The following is an 18,904-nucleotide window of genomic DNA, read 5'->3' as shown; positions in this document are numbered from 1 at the left end:
CATTCATCAAGGCATTTAGCACCCCTAACATATTTGTAATTAACTTATTGATCAGGTGCTTCATCATATATATATATATATATATATATATATATATATATATATATATATATATATATATATATATCTGTGTGTGTGTGTGTGTGTGTACTAGCAGGAAAACTTGACATTGTTCGTGATTGAATGAGAATCAACGAATTTTTAATTCTTCTAATATTTTATTTTCATGGAAATCAGTGAAATAGACCATTTTTTAATAAAACATATTAATTGCCTGCTCTAATGGGGAACCTACCGTGATACAGCGGAAAGAGAATTTGCATGCGTTTCCATAGTGACTTTGTCTACAATATATTGTAGTCTACATTACACCGTAGAGAAACAACTGCTGAAATGGCCTTAACGTTTTAAATACAAATGTCAAGTATTATGATCCAACTATGATAAAAATAGAAACATTTATTTCGTATGCGCTCCGGTCTCATCAAAGAACTTACTGCTTGTGCGGCATGAGAAAAATACAAAGTTGTAGCATTCATTTTGAATCCAAGGCGAGTGGACTTGTGTTCCGGCGCAGAGTCCTATACCACACTCGGAGTCTGATAGCGGCCACCTGATTGCACCAGGGGATCAGTACACTCTTCGGCACATCTAAGTACACATTGGTGTTGACTTTCAAACCCACTTTAAACATGTGGCATGATGTGCCTCTCACTTGAAACCACACCAAAGACCATAAGCATAGTCGGAAACTTCGTTGAGCTGTGCTTCCAAGCGTTAAACCGTTCGAATTTAAATTTTGAAGATGCTGGAAATGGCCCTGTTGTCACAACCATTATTGGTAGAGAACATATGTTGTACAGCGGCGCATCTCTGATCCTACTCGTTGAACATTGGGCCACTTTCAGACATGATATAAGGCTCCTATCACTCTTGAGCTTTGTACACAACTGGGTAACTAGTAGATGGTCTGCAGCAAAAACGAAAACCGGTTTCCATAAAACAGAAATAGAATCACGCCGTCTTTTTAGGGCGAGAATTTTATTGTCCCACCCTGTATGTTGACGTTCCGATATCATGCAGTGCGGAAATCTATTATTTAGAACTGATACATTTTGGAACAAAACAAAGTCAATAAAATACGTTTCTCTTAAATGACGAGGAATTATTTGCATGATATATAAAATTCAAGTTTTACAGCAAATGCATTAATTATGAAATGTTTATGATGAAACTTTCTATAATTTAGTGCGTTAGTTGTTTTTTTTTTAAATACGCATGGTTGAAGTAAATTTAAGTTATACGAAAATGATAGCAACATCACTTTTGTTTCAAAGGATGTACGTGACCGAAATAGGATTTACCATTTAAATATCAAACGATATTTATTCAAAGGAAATATTTTATATCATATTGTTGATGATACTTTAGTAAAAATCAAGTTTAACAACATTCAATGATTGACCAGTGTTTCTGAATTAAGGCCGCATCGTTATTATTATTATTATTATTATTATTATTATTATTATTTTACAAATGGATCACCACTTATCAAGGCTCGCAGGCCACTCGAGAATAATGGTTAATGAGTGTGAAGTAGTCAATGGAATACTATCATAGTAATCGTTTGTAGTGGAAAGTTGGTAAATTGGACAACTTAAGGGGACGACTCATCAAGGACTCGTTCGCGTTGGATTTAAAGACGATCATATTGTACTTACCTGAAAAGCAAGGAAACGGAAGAGAGTGCAACAGGCGCCCAGTTCTAAGAAAGAAGCTTTGTTCATAAAATCTACGTTTAGGTTAAGGCTCAGATAAACGGTGGGGAAAATTATTGATAGTGCTTTCAGCTAGTCGAGTATTTTTTCGTATAAGTTTGACGAGGGCGGGGGGACTATAGATTAGCGCTCAGAGGAAAACTTGACATGAAAAAACATGTATTTATTGATTATATAATAGCACACATACATGCGCGCAAACACATATATATGTCTGTGTCCTTTATTAAATCTGTCTTTCGGTGAAACCTGTGTGTCACGTTCTACAAAATTAAGTTAGAAATGAAGTTATAAAACTTTTGTTAATTATTTAAATAAATAATATGAATAAATAATTCAAATAAATAATATAAATAAATAATATAAATAAATAATTTGAATAAATAATATAAATAAATAATTTAAATAAATAATATAAATAAATAATTCGAATAAATAATATACATAAATAATATAAATAAATAATATAAATAAATAATATAAACAAATTATTTGAATAAATAATATAAATAATACACATTTTATTTATGTAGGTTTCTTTTGATTAAATTGTAGATATAGAAATGCGAAAGGAATAAAAGTGTAGTGGTTTGAATTCGTTTTCAGTATGGACATTAATTTGTGCTAGAATGTAACTTTTGCAGATATTAATGAAATTGTGATAAGCAAACATACAGACTAGAATTGGACTTTATTATATTAGATGATCACAGGTGTTATGCCAGAGAGCGAACATATTTTCATTAGAATGCTCACATATATGACTCCAGGAAACGTAAATATTTCCAAATGTTTAACAGCAGAAAATTATTACAAATTTGCATTATTGCAGCTGAAAAGCGTCAACGTCGATACCATGTGTAGGCGATTTTTATAAAATTGATTCAAGTAATGGGATATATCAAGAAGTGAAACATGTCAACCCTATGCATGTATTTACGTGTTAATGTTTTGTTTTTATATACGTGCATATATAAAATAGTTCTATGTGTTCGTGCCTCTCTCCCTTTTAATATATATATATATATATATATATATATATATATATATATATATATATATATATATGTGTGTGTGTGTGTGTGTGTGTGGCTTGTGTGTCTGCGTGAGTATGTGTGTGTGCGTAAAATAAACCTCTGCCTTGATCCTTATGCGCACATAAGTGAGCAGTTTAATATCAGCGCAGATGTCCCCCCTAGCCAATCTTTCACGAAAAACAACCATCTAGATGAAACCAATAATTTCCCCACTCGTTATATGTGCCTCAATCAAAACGTAGATTCCATGAACAAAGCTTCTTTCTTAAAAGTGCACGCCTGTGGAACTTTCTTCTTTTTGCCTGTTTCCCATCTGACTACAGCTTTGATGTCTTCAAGTCCAACATAAACAAATTCCTGATAAACCGCCCCTTTAAGTAAGACACTTTATCAAATCGCTATTACTAGCGATTACCACGATATTATCCCATTGATTAATATTCACGGAATAACCTTTATCCCCGAGTGGCTTCCGGGCCTTGTTAAGTAGTGACTACCATGTAAAAAAAGGTTATGACACTACGTGAGCACAGAGATTCGCGTCGGGGTGCCCATGATTCTTTGTGCATATTTAATCTCAGGTGTATTAGCTCCTGCGTTTGAATGCCACACAATCAACCTGCCTGTCATTTATTAGACTTTTATTTATTCTACTGCTGCGCAGGCGAACCTCGTATCTTACCACCCGTGCATTTCCACACCTCCCGTTGGCGGTGCGTATTCAATGACAGAAAATCTCTCCAGTATTCAACTCTCTTGGCACCTTTACCATAAACCTCAAACACTTAAGTACTAACGCGAATTTAATAGTCTATTCTACCCTGAATATCCAACTATTCATAAGTGCATTAGGCAGCGTTCCAAGTTCGTCAAATATTATTTACAAGACCCTAAAATCATGTCTGGCAATTCCTCTCTGCTATAAGGGGAGATCATAATAGGGGTTGAATTGTTATCTTGTTCATCTCGTAAAATGTGACTTATAACACGAATAGGATTATGATTACAGATCGTTTTTTTTTAAATTTACTATTACCATTGTTGTGCACCATTCTATCTCTCCTTATCTAACACGAGGATGTTTGTAAATACTGTTATAAAAACCCAACGTAATTAAGTTGAGATAATTTATACATATGAATTAGGGGACAATTTTTGGTTGGTTGTTTTTGTTTTACGACATATTAACCCTTTTCAAGTTATTTAATGCCGAATTCAAAGATTTTGAAGAAAAAAAAATTAAATAGAATATATTTGTTGCTTTGAAGTCGGTTTCTATTTACCCCATAGTTGGAATCCTAACGAGTACTACCACTCCGGGTCAGAGTGGACCTGGGAGCAATGGCAATAAAGGGTGGCTTCACACTCCCCAAATCCCGCAAGTTGGGGCTTCACCACAAGATATAGTTTAAGGTCATATCCAGGACCTGGGGACAATTTTTACCATAAATTCTTCCGAATAAAGTGCTATATAGAATTATATATATATATATATATATATATATATATATATATATTATATATATACATATATTATATATATATATATATATATATTCATATATATATATATATATTGTGAAAATATCAATATTATTTCATATTTAAGAACTATTCAAACACTGAAGTAAAACATTGGTTGCGTACTCACTAGGTTATATAAATAAGAGCTGTCATGTATCAATAATTTGTATTCGAAGCACAAAAATATCAAATATTGAAATAGTGCTGAAAATGAATATTTTACTCGCACGTTTCCGAGAATCAGTTTAATTAATTCGTAAAATTACATTTTTCGAAATTTTATCTGAATTCTAAGAATTCTGATATATATATATATATATATATATATATATATATATATATATATATATATGTGTGTGTGTGATTTGGTAGGTTGATTTTGGAACCGTAAAGCATTACATTTCAAGAAAGTTGTAAATGATGTAAAAAGTTATCACAAAGAAATATTTCCTTCACAAATTTATTTAAGAAACCCAACACAAATGGCTAATAAATCTGTATTTTTATCCCGGTATAGTTGTCACCGGTAACATGTCTCGCTTACATATACTCTGGCGTTCACAAAAAAGAAAATAATAACAAGCTATACCCTGGCACGCGTTACTGTGGCTCGATCTGGTGTCATTGGAGAATCCCATAAAAAGGAAGAAACGATGTTAAACTTGCCGAAGGAAGAGAAAAGCCGGATAGAGAGAAGAAATGAATGAAAAAATTGAAAGATCGTGCAAACGGAAACAGAGGAAAGAAAAAAAAAAGAAAAATTGAAAAGAAACGATATTAAACTTGCCGAAAAAACGATGGAAAACGGAAAGAGAGAAGAAATAAATTTGAATAATGGAAGGTTTAAATTTTACACTTTGTACTTGTTGCTCTTGTGCATCTGTCTTTCAGGGTCTTTTCAAACAGTAGGTTTTCTTTTGAATTAGTGCCATAATCGCTTTGTTGGATTCATCAAACCATTCTGCATGTTTCCTACTTGGTTTACCAAGGACTTAAAATACAGAAGTGAACACAGCATTTTTCATTGTTTCCCACTGTTCTCCTGTGGTGACAGTTGGTGTTGTGAGACTATCAGATATTTTGTGTGCTAGTTTGTCTTTCACACTTTGGTTTTTAGTGATTCGGTATTTAGTTTCTTTGGTGGTTTTGGTTCTTTCTTCTTGAACGGAGGAGGCTTTGGTTTTATGTTGCATCTGGCACGGATCATGTAGTAATCAGTGCAACATTAATCTCCTCTAATAGTTTTGGTACTGCGAAAGTCCTTTAGATCTTCTATTCTTGTGATTACATAATCCAACAGAGTGGCGTGCTTGGATCTCGGATATTTCCACGAACAGTACCATTTCTCTGGATAGTTGAAGAACGTGTTTGTTATAGCAAGTCCGTGCTTGGGGCACTTTAATAGCAACAGTTCGTCATTCGAGTTCATTTTTCCTTTTCCTAATTTACACATTGTCTGTGGCCATGTGGTGATCTTTTCCCACTCTAGTATTGAAGTCACTGAGTTTGTCAGCTTCAGAAATCTCAGAAAGCAGATTGCCAAGAGACTGATAGAATAGTTTTTAGCCTCCGGGTCATTTGTCATCGTTGGTGCATATGCAGAGATAATTGTCATGTATCTTTGCTTGCCAATGTGAATTCTCATTGTCATGAAACGATCACTTTTACCCGTTGGTAGTGATTCCTGTTCTTTCACAAGATTGTTTGAGATTGCAAATGCAACCCCCGCTTCTCTTCGCTCGCGAAAAGGTTTGCCTGCCCAGTAGTTCTTGTAGTGCTGCAATGACAATCTTATAGCGGTCCAGCTCTCTAGAGATGAGGACTGTTGTTCGTTCCGGTCTATCATCATTGTCAATCAGGGTTATGACATTCCACGATGCCAGAGTAAGGTTCTTGGTTGGTTTCTTGTCTTCGTGCCGCTGTTGTGGATTCCCACCGACCGCGGCTAGCCACCCAGGAATGTGCGTGAACGAGCAATATTTAGTTCACCTTTTCTAGGTCTCTCCCCAGGTGGGACAAGCAGTGCTCGCAATGCTGTCGCTCTTCAGCAAGAGCACGACCATCATACTCTAATCGCCTAAGTGCAGAGATCACGCTGCGGCTTCCAGTCCATTAAACCTGCCGGTACGCCCTCACTCCATCGCCACAGGACTTTCACCTCTCTTCCAGCCTAGGCAAAGTAGGAATAAGCAGCTTAGCCAGTACTGCTAGCATCCTCTCCGCTGAAAGCAAAAGTACAGAGGCAAGGACGGGTCAAGACAGTCTGCACACATGCCATCAGTCGCATCCGATGGCTGAGGCAGACCCGAGTCGAGTTGTACATCACCATTATTGACTGCGTCGGCACTGCGGTGCTGGTTCATCCGCTGCGCAAGCCGTTGGGATTCCTTTCTCATTCGCTAAGAGAATCGTTGACCAGGCTTGGATTTTTGTGACCCCAAATATGGGGCTACTAAGTACTACGCCTTACCCGAAGGTGACCCAGCACTGCAACGACCAAGGGGTAGTGACATTCTCCCCAAAACCCTGGAGCTCCCGCATCAGGGTCTCGTTGCCGATGTAGTTTTACGTCATACCCAGGACTATATATATATATATATATATATATATATATATATATATATATATACATACATACATATATATATACATATATATATACACATATACATACATATACGCATATATATATATGTGTGTGTGTATGTGTTTTCAAGAAATATTAATATTTTTATACCTACATATATTTCAGTCTTACATAAACATTCGTGCAGAAAGTGACAATTACTGTTGATCAGGAGATTGGAACTTTCTCAATAAATCAAATTTTGCTTAGAAGGCTAAAGTTTTCCCCTAAGCTACCGGCACTTAATCTTTAAATAGAAGAAATTTCGATATCGCTGAAGCCATGTAAATAATCTGTTATAAACTATGGCCATAAATAAAAACAAAAAACAGGGAGTTTTAGATTATTTATATATGCCAGTTTATCGCTTTTATTCTCAATTCACTAAATAGGGCTCAACTCCAATCTCTTACTAGGGCTTTATAACTATGATATCTTTTACAATAAACATTAATTTCTATATAAATAAAATAATGTCATTTTTCCCTCTGAGTTTGACCTAAATAGAATTAAAACTCAAGATATTTCATCCAAATGTAATGTGCACAAACTGCAGCACATTATCTGAGGTGTGCTATATGCCTATTACCCTTACACTTCATCAATAATAGTACATTCCTATATTTTTTTCTGGTGAGAGTTCACTGCCAAAACCTGTAAGAATCAAAGGAAGTGGTAAAATCTTTTCGCTCTATTACATTCATACTCCTCCCGCAACCACTTAACACCGTTGCGGATACGTCCACAGGGGAATTTGGGAGGAAACACCGGTTTGAGTTCTTAGTTTCATAAAAAAAAGGGATGGCATTTTACCGTTGGCTGAAACGCAACTTTCGATTACATCTATTATATTTCTTTTATTTCTTCTTTTTTTTTTGTTTTTCATTTTTCTTTTCTTTTCCTTTCTTTTTTTTGGGGGGGGGCTGCGATTCGAAGAGTTACTTAAACGAAACGAACTAACCTTGGATTCAAGGTTTTACAACAAACTATAACAGTCAGCCGCTAGCGTTCTTCAAATGTTCAAACGATTACTCGATTTATATATTTTATTTACTGTATTTTTCCTTCTATTATGTTTTCAGTGATTTTATACGTGCTACTAGGAGGAGAGGGCTGACTTCTTATTTTCGGATTAGTTACTCATTCGTTATTTATTTATATACATTGAATTTCTGGTAATTTCATAAGCCCAATTACTATTACGCTATCGATATGGAACCAGACGACATTCCAATTGGTAAAATGCGACAACAAAGAAAACAATATAAAAAAAGAAAGAAGAAAACAAAACAAAACACATAACAAACCGTTATACTTACACCTAACAAGTATACGGTTAAAAATACTTTTTTGCATAAAACAAACCAACAATTAAAAGATTTTGACTAAAATCTATTAAGCATTTATTCGTTATACATGGTCAGTTTCCTGGTTTTATTTCTTTCTTTTTCCCATTTGTACTTTTTTCCTGTTTGTTTTGTTTCTTTGATTTTATTGCAGAAAACAAACCAACAAAAAATAAAAACAAAATAAAATAAAATAAACATAAGTGCATTTTACACGGTAAGTTTTCTGGGAGTTTTTTCCATTTGTATTCATTCCAGTTCGTTTTGTTTGTTTGTTTCTTTGCTTTTGTTTGTTTTTTCCTGTACTCTGCGGCTGAAACCGGTCACTGACGGTCTCGCCCAATCAATGCTTGACGGGAATTCATGAGAATTAGGGTCAAATTATGCAGGACTACCTTCATTTTTTTCTTTTTTTTTACTTTTTCTTGGCCCCTAAACACCTACAAATGATTTCTTAACTACCTTTCTTACATTTTCCCTCAGATTTTTGCCATTAATTCTGTCAATTTTACGCGCACAAAACACATAAAAATAACATTATACATATTTGGGTCCTTTTGCTTACCGGGGGGGGGGCAAAAACAGTTTCATTTCTTCGCCAGATTCGACACTAACAGAACAAATTCAACATAAATGATTTCGGGGTTATTCCGTTTACAAAATAAAGTCCGCTGTTTGCATTTACAGAAAATTTATTCCCGTCATATATTAGCTAAACCAGGGGGGCATCTATAAATATACAAGCAAAAATGTGTGTGTGTGTGTGTGTGTGTGTGTTTGCTTCTTCTTGTGTATGTCCACGAATGCTTTGGCTTGTAGCGAGAAAATAGGTAAGACTTCCTCGCACCTGTTCATTTCGCTTCATAAACCTTCATATAATGCCCTTATCAGTTCATCTCAATCGTTACATAGATAGTTAGGTGATTGTTTTTTTCCCTTTCGTTTCCACCTTCGCGTCAAGGCTTCGGAGTTCAATCCGACCTTCCGACCCAAACTTTTTTTTTTCTTTTACATCTCTTTTTAACACACACACATCCAAACACCCGGGCAACACAGGTGACCCCCCGCTAGTTATTAATAAACCTACAAAAACAATATTTTCATATTTACGCAGTCATCAACCCATTAATAGTAATTACTGCTTGTGAAACGATTTGAACACAGTTAACAAAGCTAACCTTAGATTTACGGGCTATAGATTTCCTCTCGTTCATAGGTAATTAACCTTTAAATGAAAATGGATTCATATATAAAACAAATGGGTTGTCATGATGCATGGGCATGAGAGATTATATATAATATATAGTTACTTTCAGAACACCCCCAAAATATGGACATTTTAAAAAGAAATTTGACACATGGATAACACCAAGTGTGTCGACAAGTATTTATATTAAAACTTCATTTAATTTCATACTTAAAAAAAAACTCTCGAAATGCAAATAAAGTAGAAAAGTTTTATTTGACAAGAAATAAACAGCTTAAAATTATTTAATATTATTTTTCGAGTAAACATAAATAAAGAAATAGGAATATAAAATATTCACTTTAAGACAAGGAAAATAATATTGAATCCAAAAATATACGATAAAGAAATCAAATCAAAACTGAAAATTATTTATTCCATCAAGTTCTGTGAGGCGTGGAAATCTTGGAGAGTTCCTGACAGCAGAAATAAAAGCAACAGTAGTTCCGGTGATATACGTCGAGTTGAACGCCCACGATTATACGAGAGCCAAATGATAAATAAAACAGCATCTGCTTCTAATACTTCAAAAAAAAAAAGACGAAATTTATACACACTTATAGATTCATTATAAATTACAGCATCGTGATTGTCAAGTGAAAAAAAGACAATACACCACACACACACACACATACACCCCCCACACACACATATAAACATATATATATATGCATACGATTGTATCCTATGAGAATATAAATATTACTGTAGTTATAACAATATTAAAAATATACACGTAAAAATATACCTCTGTGTATATCTATATACTGTGGAATATACCTTCATTTTCATATATGTGTAAAATATACACATATGCATACATAATATCTGTGTAGCAATACCAATGCTATTTTAATATAATATATTTAAATAAAACGATTATATTTACTAAAATAAAACTTATATTTGTTGCTTGTCTGCACTTTACGTTATAAGAGGAATAGTTTAAGTTGAACACCTGGGAGAAAGTGTGGAATAATCGGAAGAACAGTCACGAGAAAGCAGAATTAGTGACGTAGTACATCAGTGTTAAAGTTGGAGAGTCAAAGCATTGCAATATTGAAAAAAACAACGCATTGCAGTATTGAATAAAAAGCAAATAAATAATAAAATGAAAAACGTTTGCTTGAAAATAGTAAAACTTTTTTCAATGTTTTGTTGATGATTTTTTAAAGAAATGTTCTTTACCTATTTTAAATGTATATCATGCGATATCGTTATTTAAAATATATATCATGCGATATCGTTATTTAAAATATATACCATGCGATATCGTTATTTAAAATATATATCATGCGATATCTTTATTTAAAATATATATCATGCGAGATCTTTTATTTATAATTTAATGTAATATTTGTTACGTCGGGATCTATAATGGTGTCTTTTATCTATTTGGCACCATCACATGCTTGAGATTTTACAGAGATAATTCTGCAAAAATTCTTGCCCTCAACCAGTGGATTACCGTATCACCTTCGCTTATTCTTATTGCAGATATTTTCGACCAGTGTAATTGCAAGCATTCAACGGGACATTTATTCTTCCATAACTGCGAATCCTTGTTCCATCATACCCACCGTCGGTAAGCAGTCTGAGTCGTACAAAGCAAGTGATCTCACAATTCATTTTAACGTTCATAATTTATTGTAATAATTATTAGATTATGTAGTTATTTTCTAATAGCTCAAAAAATTTACCTGATCAATATTTCATAGATGTAAAACTTTCAATGCCACCGATCTCAAAGTTCATTACAGTAATGAAAACTAAAGCTTTAACGCATGTATAATCAAGACATTTTCACTTTAACTTATTTTCTCAAGACATTTTCACTTTAACTTATTTTCTCAAGACATTTTCACATTAACTTATTTTCTCAAGACATTTTCACTTTAACTTATTTTCTCAAGACATTTTCACTTTAACTTATTTTCTCAAGACATTTTCACTTTAACTTATTTTCTCAAGACATTTTCACTTTAACTTACTTTCTTTTTTTTCAAGCAAGTTTATTAGCAGATATAAATTAAATCAACTCTTCATCTATTATATTAAACGAAGGTTGCATTTTTCATCTTATTTCTAGTCTTCTTATCATTTTATTCAAGCTGAGGATAAGATATCTCACCATACGTCAGACATTCACTCACTATCTCATACATTTCAATCGAGTGATTCCAGCCGTATCTTTAAGAACGATTGTTTGAATTACTCTTGCACTTGGTTGACCAGATATATTTGCTAAATAGTTTTTAAATTCTTTTTCATGAGTCTAGTTTCTCCTATAATTACTGGAACGATGGAATTCTCCCTAAGACTCCGGTTTTTCTTTCATGCAATATTTCGGCATTTCATTATCTGTTGCTTTTTAGCTCTGTTAAACCAAGCACAATTAAGGACATTAATTTTTATGAAAAGTAAATCGTTTTTGTTATTGTCCAATATCACCTTATCCGGTGTAATAGCTCTGTTGTAGGTACATAGCTATAGAAATTACATAGTCAAAAGGGGAATTTATTTACAACTGTATTTTCTGATATATGTTCCTGGATGCTGCATTTGATAGTCAACTTTCTACTTGTATTAAGGAACCTGCACTTGTTATTTTCATTACGGAGACCACCCATCTTTTCTAAAGCATTAGTCATCAAGCCTTGATCTTATGTAGCTATTATAATCATGTCCTAATTATAGTGGAGTTATCTTCTTTTAGCCACTCTATAAAGCATTCGCTTTTCTAGATAGCCTTTTCAAAATTCATCCAGAAAACATTTCGTATGTTGTTGACTGGCTCATACTTCCAGCCGTTTGTCAATGAAAGTTCTTGCTGTATTTTGGACGACCGTTTTGGGCTATTTATGTAGCAGATTTATATTCCGATTCTGTTTCATGTGTAAGACAGTCTTACCCAAAACATTTGGCCAGTTTTGTGAAGGATTTTGTCTCCTTGCTGGTAATATAGATTTACTATTTTGTATGTTTTTCGTTTTACCCTTCGACCCTGTTCTGATGATGAATGTCGCACATTTGTTCAGACCAAAGTTAATTCCAATATCTTGGAAGAAGGTATGCAAGACATGCGAGAGTCGAGTTAAGTCAGCGTAATCCGCGAAGAGCAGGTGGTTGACTCACTTCATAGGGTTTGTTGCGCAGATAATATACACATACATGCTTTTATTGCGCAGTTTGCTTAGCGGACCTATCGTCAGGCAAAAGATTAAAAGAGATAGGTTATCCTCTTTGAATAATTAATTTTCGGATCTTAACACCAGCGAGTGTTACAGTTAGAGTAGTGTGGCTTAATGCTATTGTTGTTTGGTACCTTTTTATATACAGCCATTTTCTCTTTCATTACTTGATGGATGTTATATAAATCAAGGTACCACAATCGTCACGTGTGAGGCACACTATCCTATACTTTTGGTAACAAATTCAAGTCATGCTTAGGTTCCTCTGCCTTTTTGTACAATCCTCAAGGATGATATTTTTAATCAGCAGCCAGTTCTTAGTACCTAAATACTTCCACCAGCAATATGCTTTTTTCCAGGAAAAAATATTAAAATGACTATGAAGTGTTGTTATTGCTTAATCTTTAAATAGGATAGAATGTCTGTGTCACGCCTTTTGTAATTTCGGAATCCATTCAGCTTTTGTTTTATCATTCCAACTGTTTTCTCCCTGAGATTCCTTGATTGTTTCCACTACTTTTAGCAACGTTTAAGATCCATTTAATCTCTTGATTTTAGGCACCTCATTCTTAATCAATAATTCTCCTTTTACTTTCCCAGTGGTTTGTTCACCGTGATTGTGTCCCTTTCGGTAGTACAGTTGTGCACGGTTTAAAAGCCGTTTATGTACGGTTTTATCCCTACTCTTGTTCTTTGTTAATCCTTTGTTGGAAGCTGGTCCCCTAATTCCCTTTCTAGTATTCAGCTCCTCTACTTAGTCCCATATTTTACACTGAGAAGATGATATTTTTCAGTCATCTTTGCATTGCAGGAACGTCTGTTCTGAGACAACTCCTTTTTGCAAAAGTTGAGCTGATTTTGGCGCTTCCGTTTCCAGCATTGTTTTGTTTTACGCTTCGAACTCTTATTCCTTTTGCATTTTAGTATGTCTATCTATATTTACGTTTAAAAGCCACACAGTACGAATGATAATAAGATGTACATTAATGGAATCAGTAGTAGCCTGAATAGGTAATGGCAGAAAACTATCTTATAGTCGTTTTTTTATGTCACAACGGAAGAATTTACTACATGTATAGTGGCTCAAATTGCATTTGTGTTTCATTTCTGAGGCGAGTACCTTGCAATAAGGTCAACAATTATACTCAAACTGAAAATTAGATTTACAGAATATAAACACTGGATTCAATAGTTTAAGTATCATTTTAGCTTTAAAGTTGCTCTTCAAAGGATACTCGAGTCTTTCCTCGAAAAACTTTTATTAAATAAATAATAATTATCTGCGGGGTTGTAAAAAAAGACACACTACTTTTGATAAAGAATAATAACTCGTACAGGATTCGAACTTATTCATAAGTAACCGGCGTGATCGGTTACACTCTATTACTAGGCACCAGCTACGATCAACATATTTGCCCTCCACGTTTGCGAATAGGTTATAAGTTTTGTTTATATTTAGCACATTTTCTTTACCAGGAATTAAGTAAGAAATATCCAATCTAACAATAGATTTTAGTATTAAGATTGATTATTCATGAATATTAATCTTTTACACAAACTGTAGTGAATGTGTGCTGATAGTGTATATGATAAAATACTTATTTGTAGTCAATTTAGCCTGGTTCAAACATAGCTGGAAGTACTTACACTAAAGTGCTATGATAAAACAACTTACTGCACTTGCTTCCACTACTTTCGTCGAACGCTCTAGCAAGTGATATCGACAGTGGCCATTAAGAATAATGAATCGTTATAAGATAATTTAGCATTCGCTACTGTAAGTGTGTCTAAAAACATTTAGATATAACTCACTGTAGAATTTTGTGATTATATTATGACGCTTTCTCACTTGTCAAAACAGCCACGTTTCGATTTAGCCTTGACGTAATTACTTCGTAATAACCAGGAACAAAGCAAAACAGTCGAAGATCACACACACACACACACACACACACACACACACACACACACACACACACACACACACACACACACACACACACATATATAATGTAATGAGATTCATATACATCTAAAATATATTAACGTTAAATGTCTGCTGCATATAATATCAAAATTAAATACGCATGTAATACATAAATGATTGGAAGAACTAAATGAGCATTAAATTAAAATAATTGATAATGAAGGTTATGTTAGTGCATTATACTTTAAGATATTACTTATTAGATTATTTTATATATGTTTAATAAACTAACACACAAATATTTTTCTGTTTTCAGCCATATCAACATATTTGAGTTTATCTGAAACTTGATGTACTCCGGTTTCGTTCTCACAAAGTTTCGGCAGAGGAAAATTTACGGTGAATTCAGGAATCTCTGCAAAATGTCAGACAAAGCGTCGTATTTATTTCACAAGAGTACATTTCTCACGTCAGCACCGACCAAATAGAAGTAATTCTTAATTATTTATTCATACTCTCTGGACTGATTATTGAACGTTCAACTTCTAGAAGACTTCAAACAAATTTATCCATTTCACTAGGTGTATCAGAAGTTTTGTGGAATTTTTGACACCCCTGCGAATAAAATATTAAAAAAAAAACTCGAAATTTCTCTTTTAAAATTGGGTTGTTTATTTTCTTTATGGAATATACTTAAAAGATAAACTATTAAATTTGTTTAAAACATAATAGAAAGATTTTTATTTAAAAAAAAGTGTTTACAAATTGCCTGCGCGCGTTCATGACGCCATGTTTGTTACGTAATGAAATCAATTGAATTTTACGAGTTAATTTTTTTTCAAGTTTTAAACTTTAAAAATCTATCAAAATTTTTCTATTGATTAAATTTTTACGATATTTTCAGGGTCAATGTGTCATTTGATGCTCTTTGCAATAAACCGAATATAATATTTTAGACAAACGTTTTTTTAAATCTCCCCCATTTTGCAATGTATATTAAAAAGTAAATAATTAATTTACGCACCAAATTGTTATATATCACAAATTGAAGATAAAAGATAAATAAATAAAATATTCTAATTTAAAACAAAAAAAATGTTTTTGGAAATTTACCTGTAAAGACCAAAGTGTAAAACCTTTTTTTTAAACCACGTTGATTTTTTGAAGTGAAAGTCATGTGATGCTTACATTGTCAAGTAAATATCGGATGCTGACGACAATTTTTTCTATTTCATTCAATGTTTTCTTTTTTTAGATATTAAAAAAATTCACCCGATAAAGTAGAAATAAAAAATATTATTTAAAAACTCATGTATTTCATTAAGAGAATAAAAAAAATCGGATAGTGGGTTTGCTTTTAAACGGCAAAACTATTAAGTGAATGTGTTCAGTTTTAAAGTACGGTGGCCCCAAAATACTAATTTGGGTTTACAGCACGTAATAGAGAGATTAATTGTGACGCATAGCACCACCGAAGAATCAATGCGAAAAAGGCAGATATTTGTCTCCCTTTGTGAAACTGTGAAACACATCTGATCGCGCGTTTTTTTTAATACTTACTTTAAAAAGTCTTTTATTTAAAAAGGATATGGAATTTAAAATATAAATATGGATAAATTCTTAACAATGAAGAATTGAAGTACTCATTGAATAATATTTTTTATTGGAAACTGATTTGTTGGAATTAATATATTTTTTATAATCGAAGTAAGTAAACAATTTTTTTTTAAAGAAAACCGATTTAAAAAAACAAATATTGCTTAATTTACTATAAAACCTGTTAATTTTTAAATTTGATCTTTACCCCTTTAATTGAAAGAAATTAGGGTTTGAATTATATTTTTCAAGTAGTTATGAGCTTCGAAAGATAGTAAGTTGAATTATTAAAGTTCTTATGCTATAAAATCAGCTAACGCGATTTTAAATCCAGTCAAATATATTGCAATCATATATACATTTGTAACATATATCATTTATATATATAAAGATATATATTGCAATCATATATACATTTATAACATATATCATTTATATATATATATAAAGATATATATTACAATCATATATACATTTATAACATATATCATTTATATATATATAAAGATATATATTGCAATCATATATACATTTATAACATATATCATTTATATATATATATAAAGATATATATTGCAATCATATATACATTTATAACATTAGGAAAGACATGACATTCACTCATGGGTAACATGGCCTCGTGAGTCTACTGAATCGATTACAATTACCGTTTAAAACAAATTATGCGCCTCGGCATTTTAAAAACTCAAATGGGTTGATATGCTATATAGCACGCAAAGAAAATGAACCAATATATTTTGTACAATAAGTATTAGATTTTAGCATTAAATACCTAAAGGAGATAAAATAGTATAATCTAAATAGATGGAATACAATACAGATGTATATTCCAAATTATATATATTTTTATATTAGTGTATGTATATATATATATATATATATATATATATATATATATATATATATATATATATATATATATATGCGCACTAACGCTAATGCATATCAGATCTAAATGCACGCACAGACACCAGCATTAAAGTAGCAATATAAGCAGTAAGTGTATCATACATGACATAGAGATGCGTATACCTGTACAATATTTCAATAAAACCACGCAGCATTCCTAATAAAATTGCGTGCAATATGTGCCTTTCTTGGCCTTATAGCCTTTACCTGGAATCTTTTCAAGAACAGAATAATGAAAAACGCCGTAACTATATTTCAAGTCTATGGCCGGACAAGAAAGAAATGACATCTATACACTGTTTTCTTTTTCATTATCTGCTTGATACGCTCGGCGAGTAATAGCCTTTACCTCTACCGATCATAAATTTGACACCAACATAATTCTATATGATACTAGAAGATACGTTGCCCGGGATCGAATAAGAAATAACGAACGCTCTGCATTTCCAATAGTTTTATTGTCATCGAAATCGGCTAAATAGCCCAGTTTTTCAATCGTCGATTGATTGTCTGCTCTTGTCAGGGACAAATCGCGGCAAACGAGCAGGAAGCTTTACAAATAGTCCCCGCAGTGGCTAGCGTCTACAATACAATTTGGCCTTTTGGTCAAGATCAAGGTGTAGTATCTGTTCTTCAGATGCTGCACTTCATTTTCTTGTTCTCTTTCGGTGGAGGAGGGATCCTTCATGACTGAGACAATTTTTATTTTTGTACCTTTTCTCCACGTTAAAAAACGACCCTGGTGTCTAACTCTGTCCCGTGGGGAGGCATAGTAAATAGGTACAATACAGTGTAGTCGACACTGTAAAGAACCTATCTAAACGTTAATATTTTTTTATATACTGGCTTCAATTAAAGTTTAAAAGGCATGCCAGTTTCATGGGTAAATTCATTTTTCACCCGCTCCATGCTTTACCGCGGAGCATACTGTTAGTTTTATACGTCGAAATCTTTTAATTGTGCGCTGATAAAGTTTCTCAAATGCACTTGTGAGTTAAGCAGGATACGAGCATTAAATTTGGTCCAAATCTGACTTTTCCTTTTGTAGCTAATTTTTGTTCGATATAAATCCTATTTAAGAACACTCCCAGGTACATTGAAAAAAATATATGTGAAATTTTCCAAAAATCAAACTAGCCGTTTCAGAGTCCCTATGAAACAAATTCACACATAGGTACATAGACAAAGTGTCTTTCATATATACACACACATATATATATATATATATATATATATATATATATAAAGGCTTCCTTTAGTCTTGACAGACTATGAATACCAACTGTAAGGATACCTGCGCGTGTAATTTTTGTGGCAAGAGTTGCGTAAAGTCCACTCACGTCACCTGAGTCGATATTCTTGAATATCAGTGGCAAGTTGAGGTTCAGGTCCACTCGAAACAAATACCAAGATAAGCGGAAAGCACATACAGAGCCTCGAATTCCCAAATCGTCACTCATCTGGTACTAGCCAGGCTTAACATTGCTTGTGATCTGACGAGAACCGGTATGTTAACCTGATTATGCTATATATATATATATATATATATATATATATATATATATATTAGAAGAGAGACCCAACGTTGTCCGCGAATTGAATGAGGATCAACAAATACTCTACTCTATGACATCGCTAACTTTTTAATCAAATCAATGGGTTGCTTGCTCTAGTTTGTTCCTGCAGTGTACAGGAAAGAAAAC

General features: G+C 33.0%; 1 protein-coding gene across 1 annotated transcript; it reads right to left on the bottom strand.

The window, feature by feature from the left end:
* Nucleotides 1–5,564: 5,564 nt before the first annotated feature.
* LOC145294178 (protein CFDP2-like) lies at nt 5,565–6,185 on the bottom strand. Its single transcript, XM_080141285.1, has one exon. The coding sequence runs from the start codon at nt 6,183–6,185 to the stop codon at nt 5,565–5,567; it is 621 nt and encodes a 206-aa protein (XP_079997411.1).
* Between the last annotated feature and the right edge of the window lie 12,719 nt (nt 6,186–18,904).

Source organism: Euprymna scolopes, chromosome 15 (genome assembly GCF_053919585.1).
Source record: "Euprymna scolopes isolate OS-2025 chromosome 15, ASM5391958v1, whole genome shotgun sequence".
NCBI classification, from domain to species: Eukaryota; Metazoa; Mollusca; class Cephalopoda; order Sepiida; family Sepiolidae; genus Euprymna; species Euprymna scolopes.
This window is presented reverse-complemented; position numbering and strand designations above follow the sequence as displayed.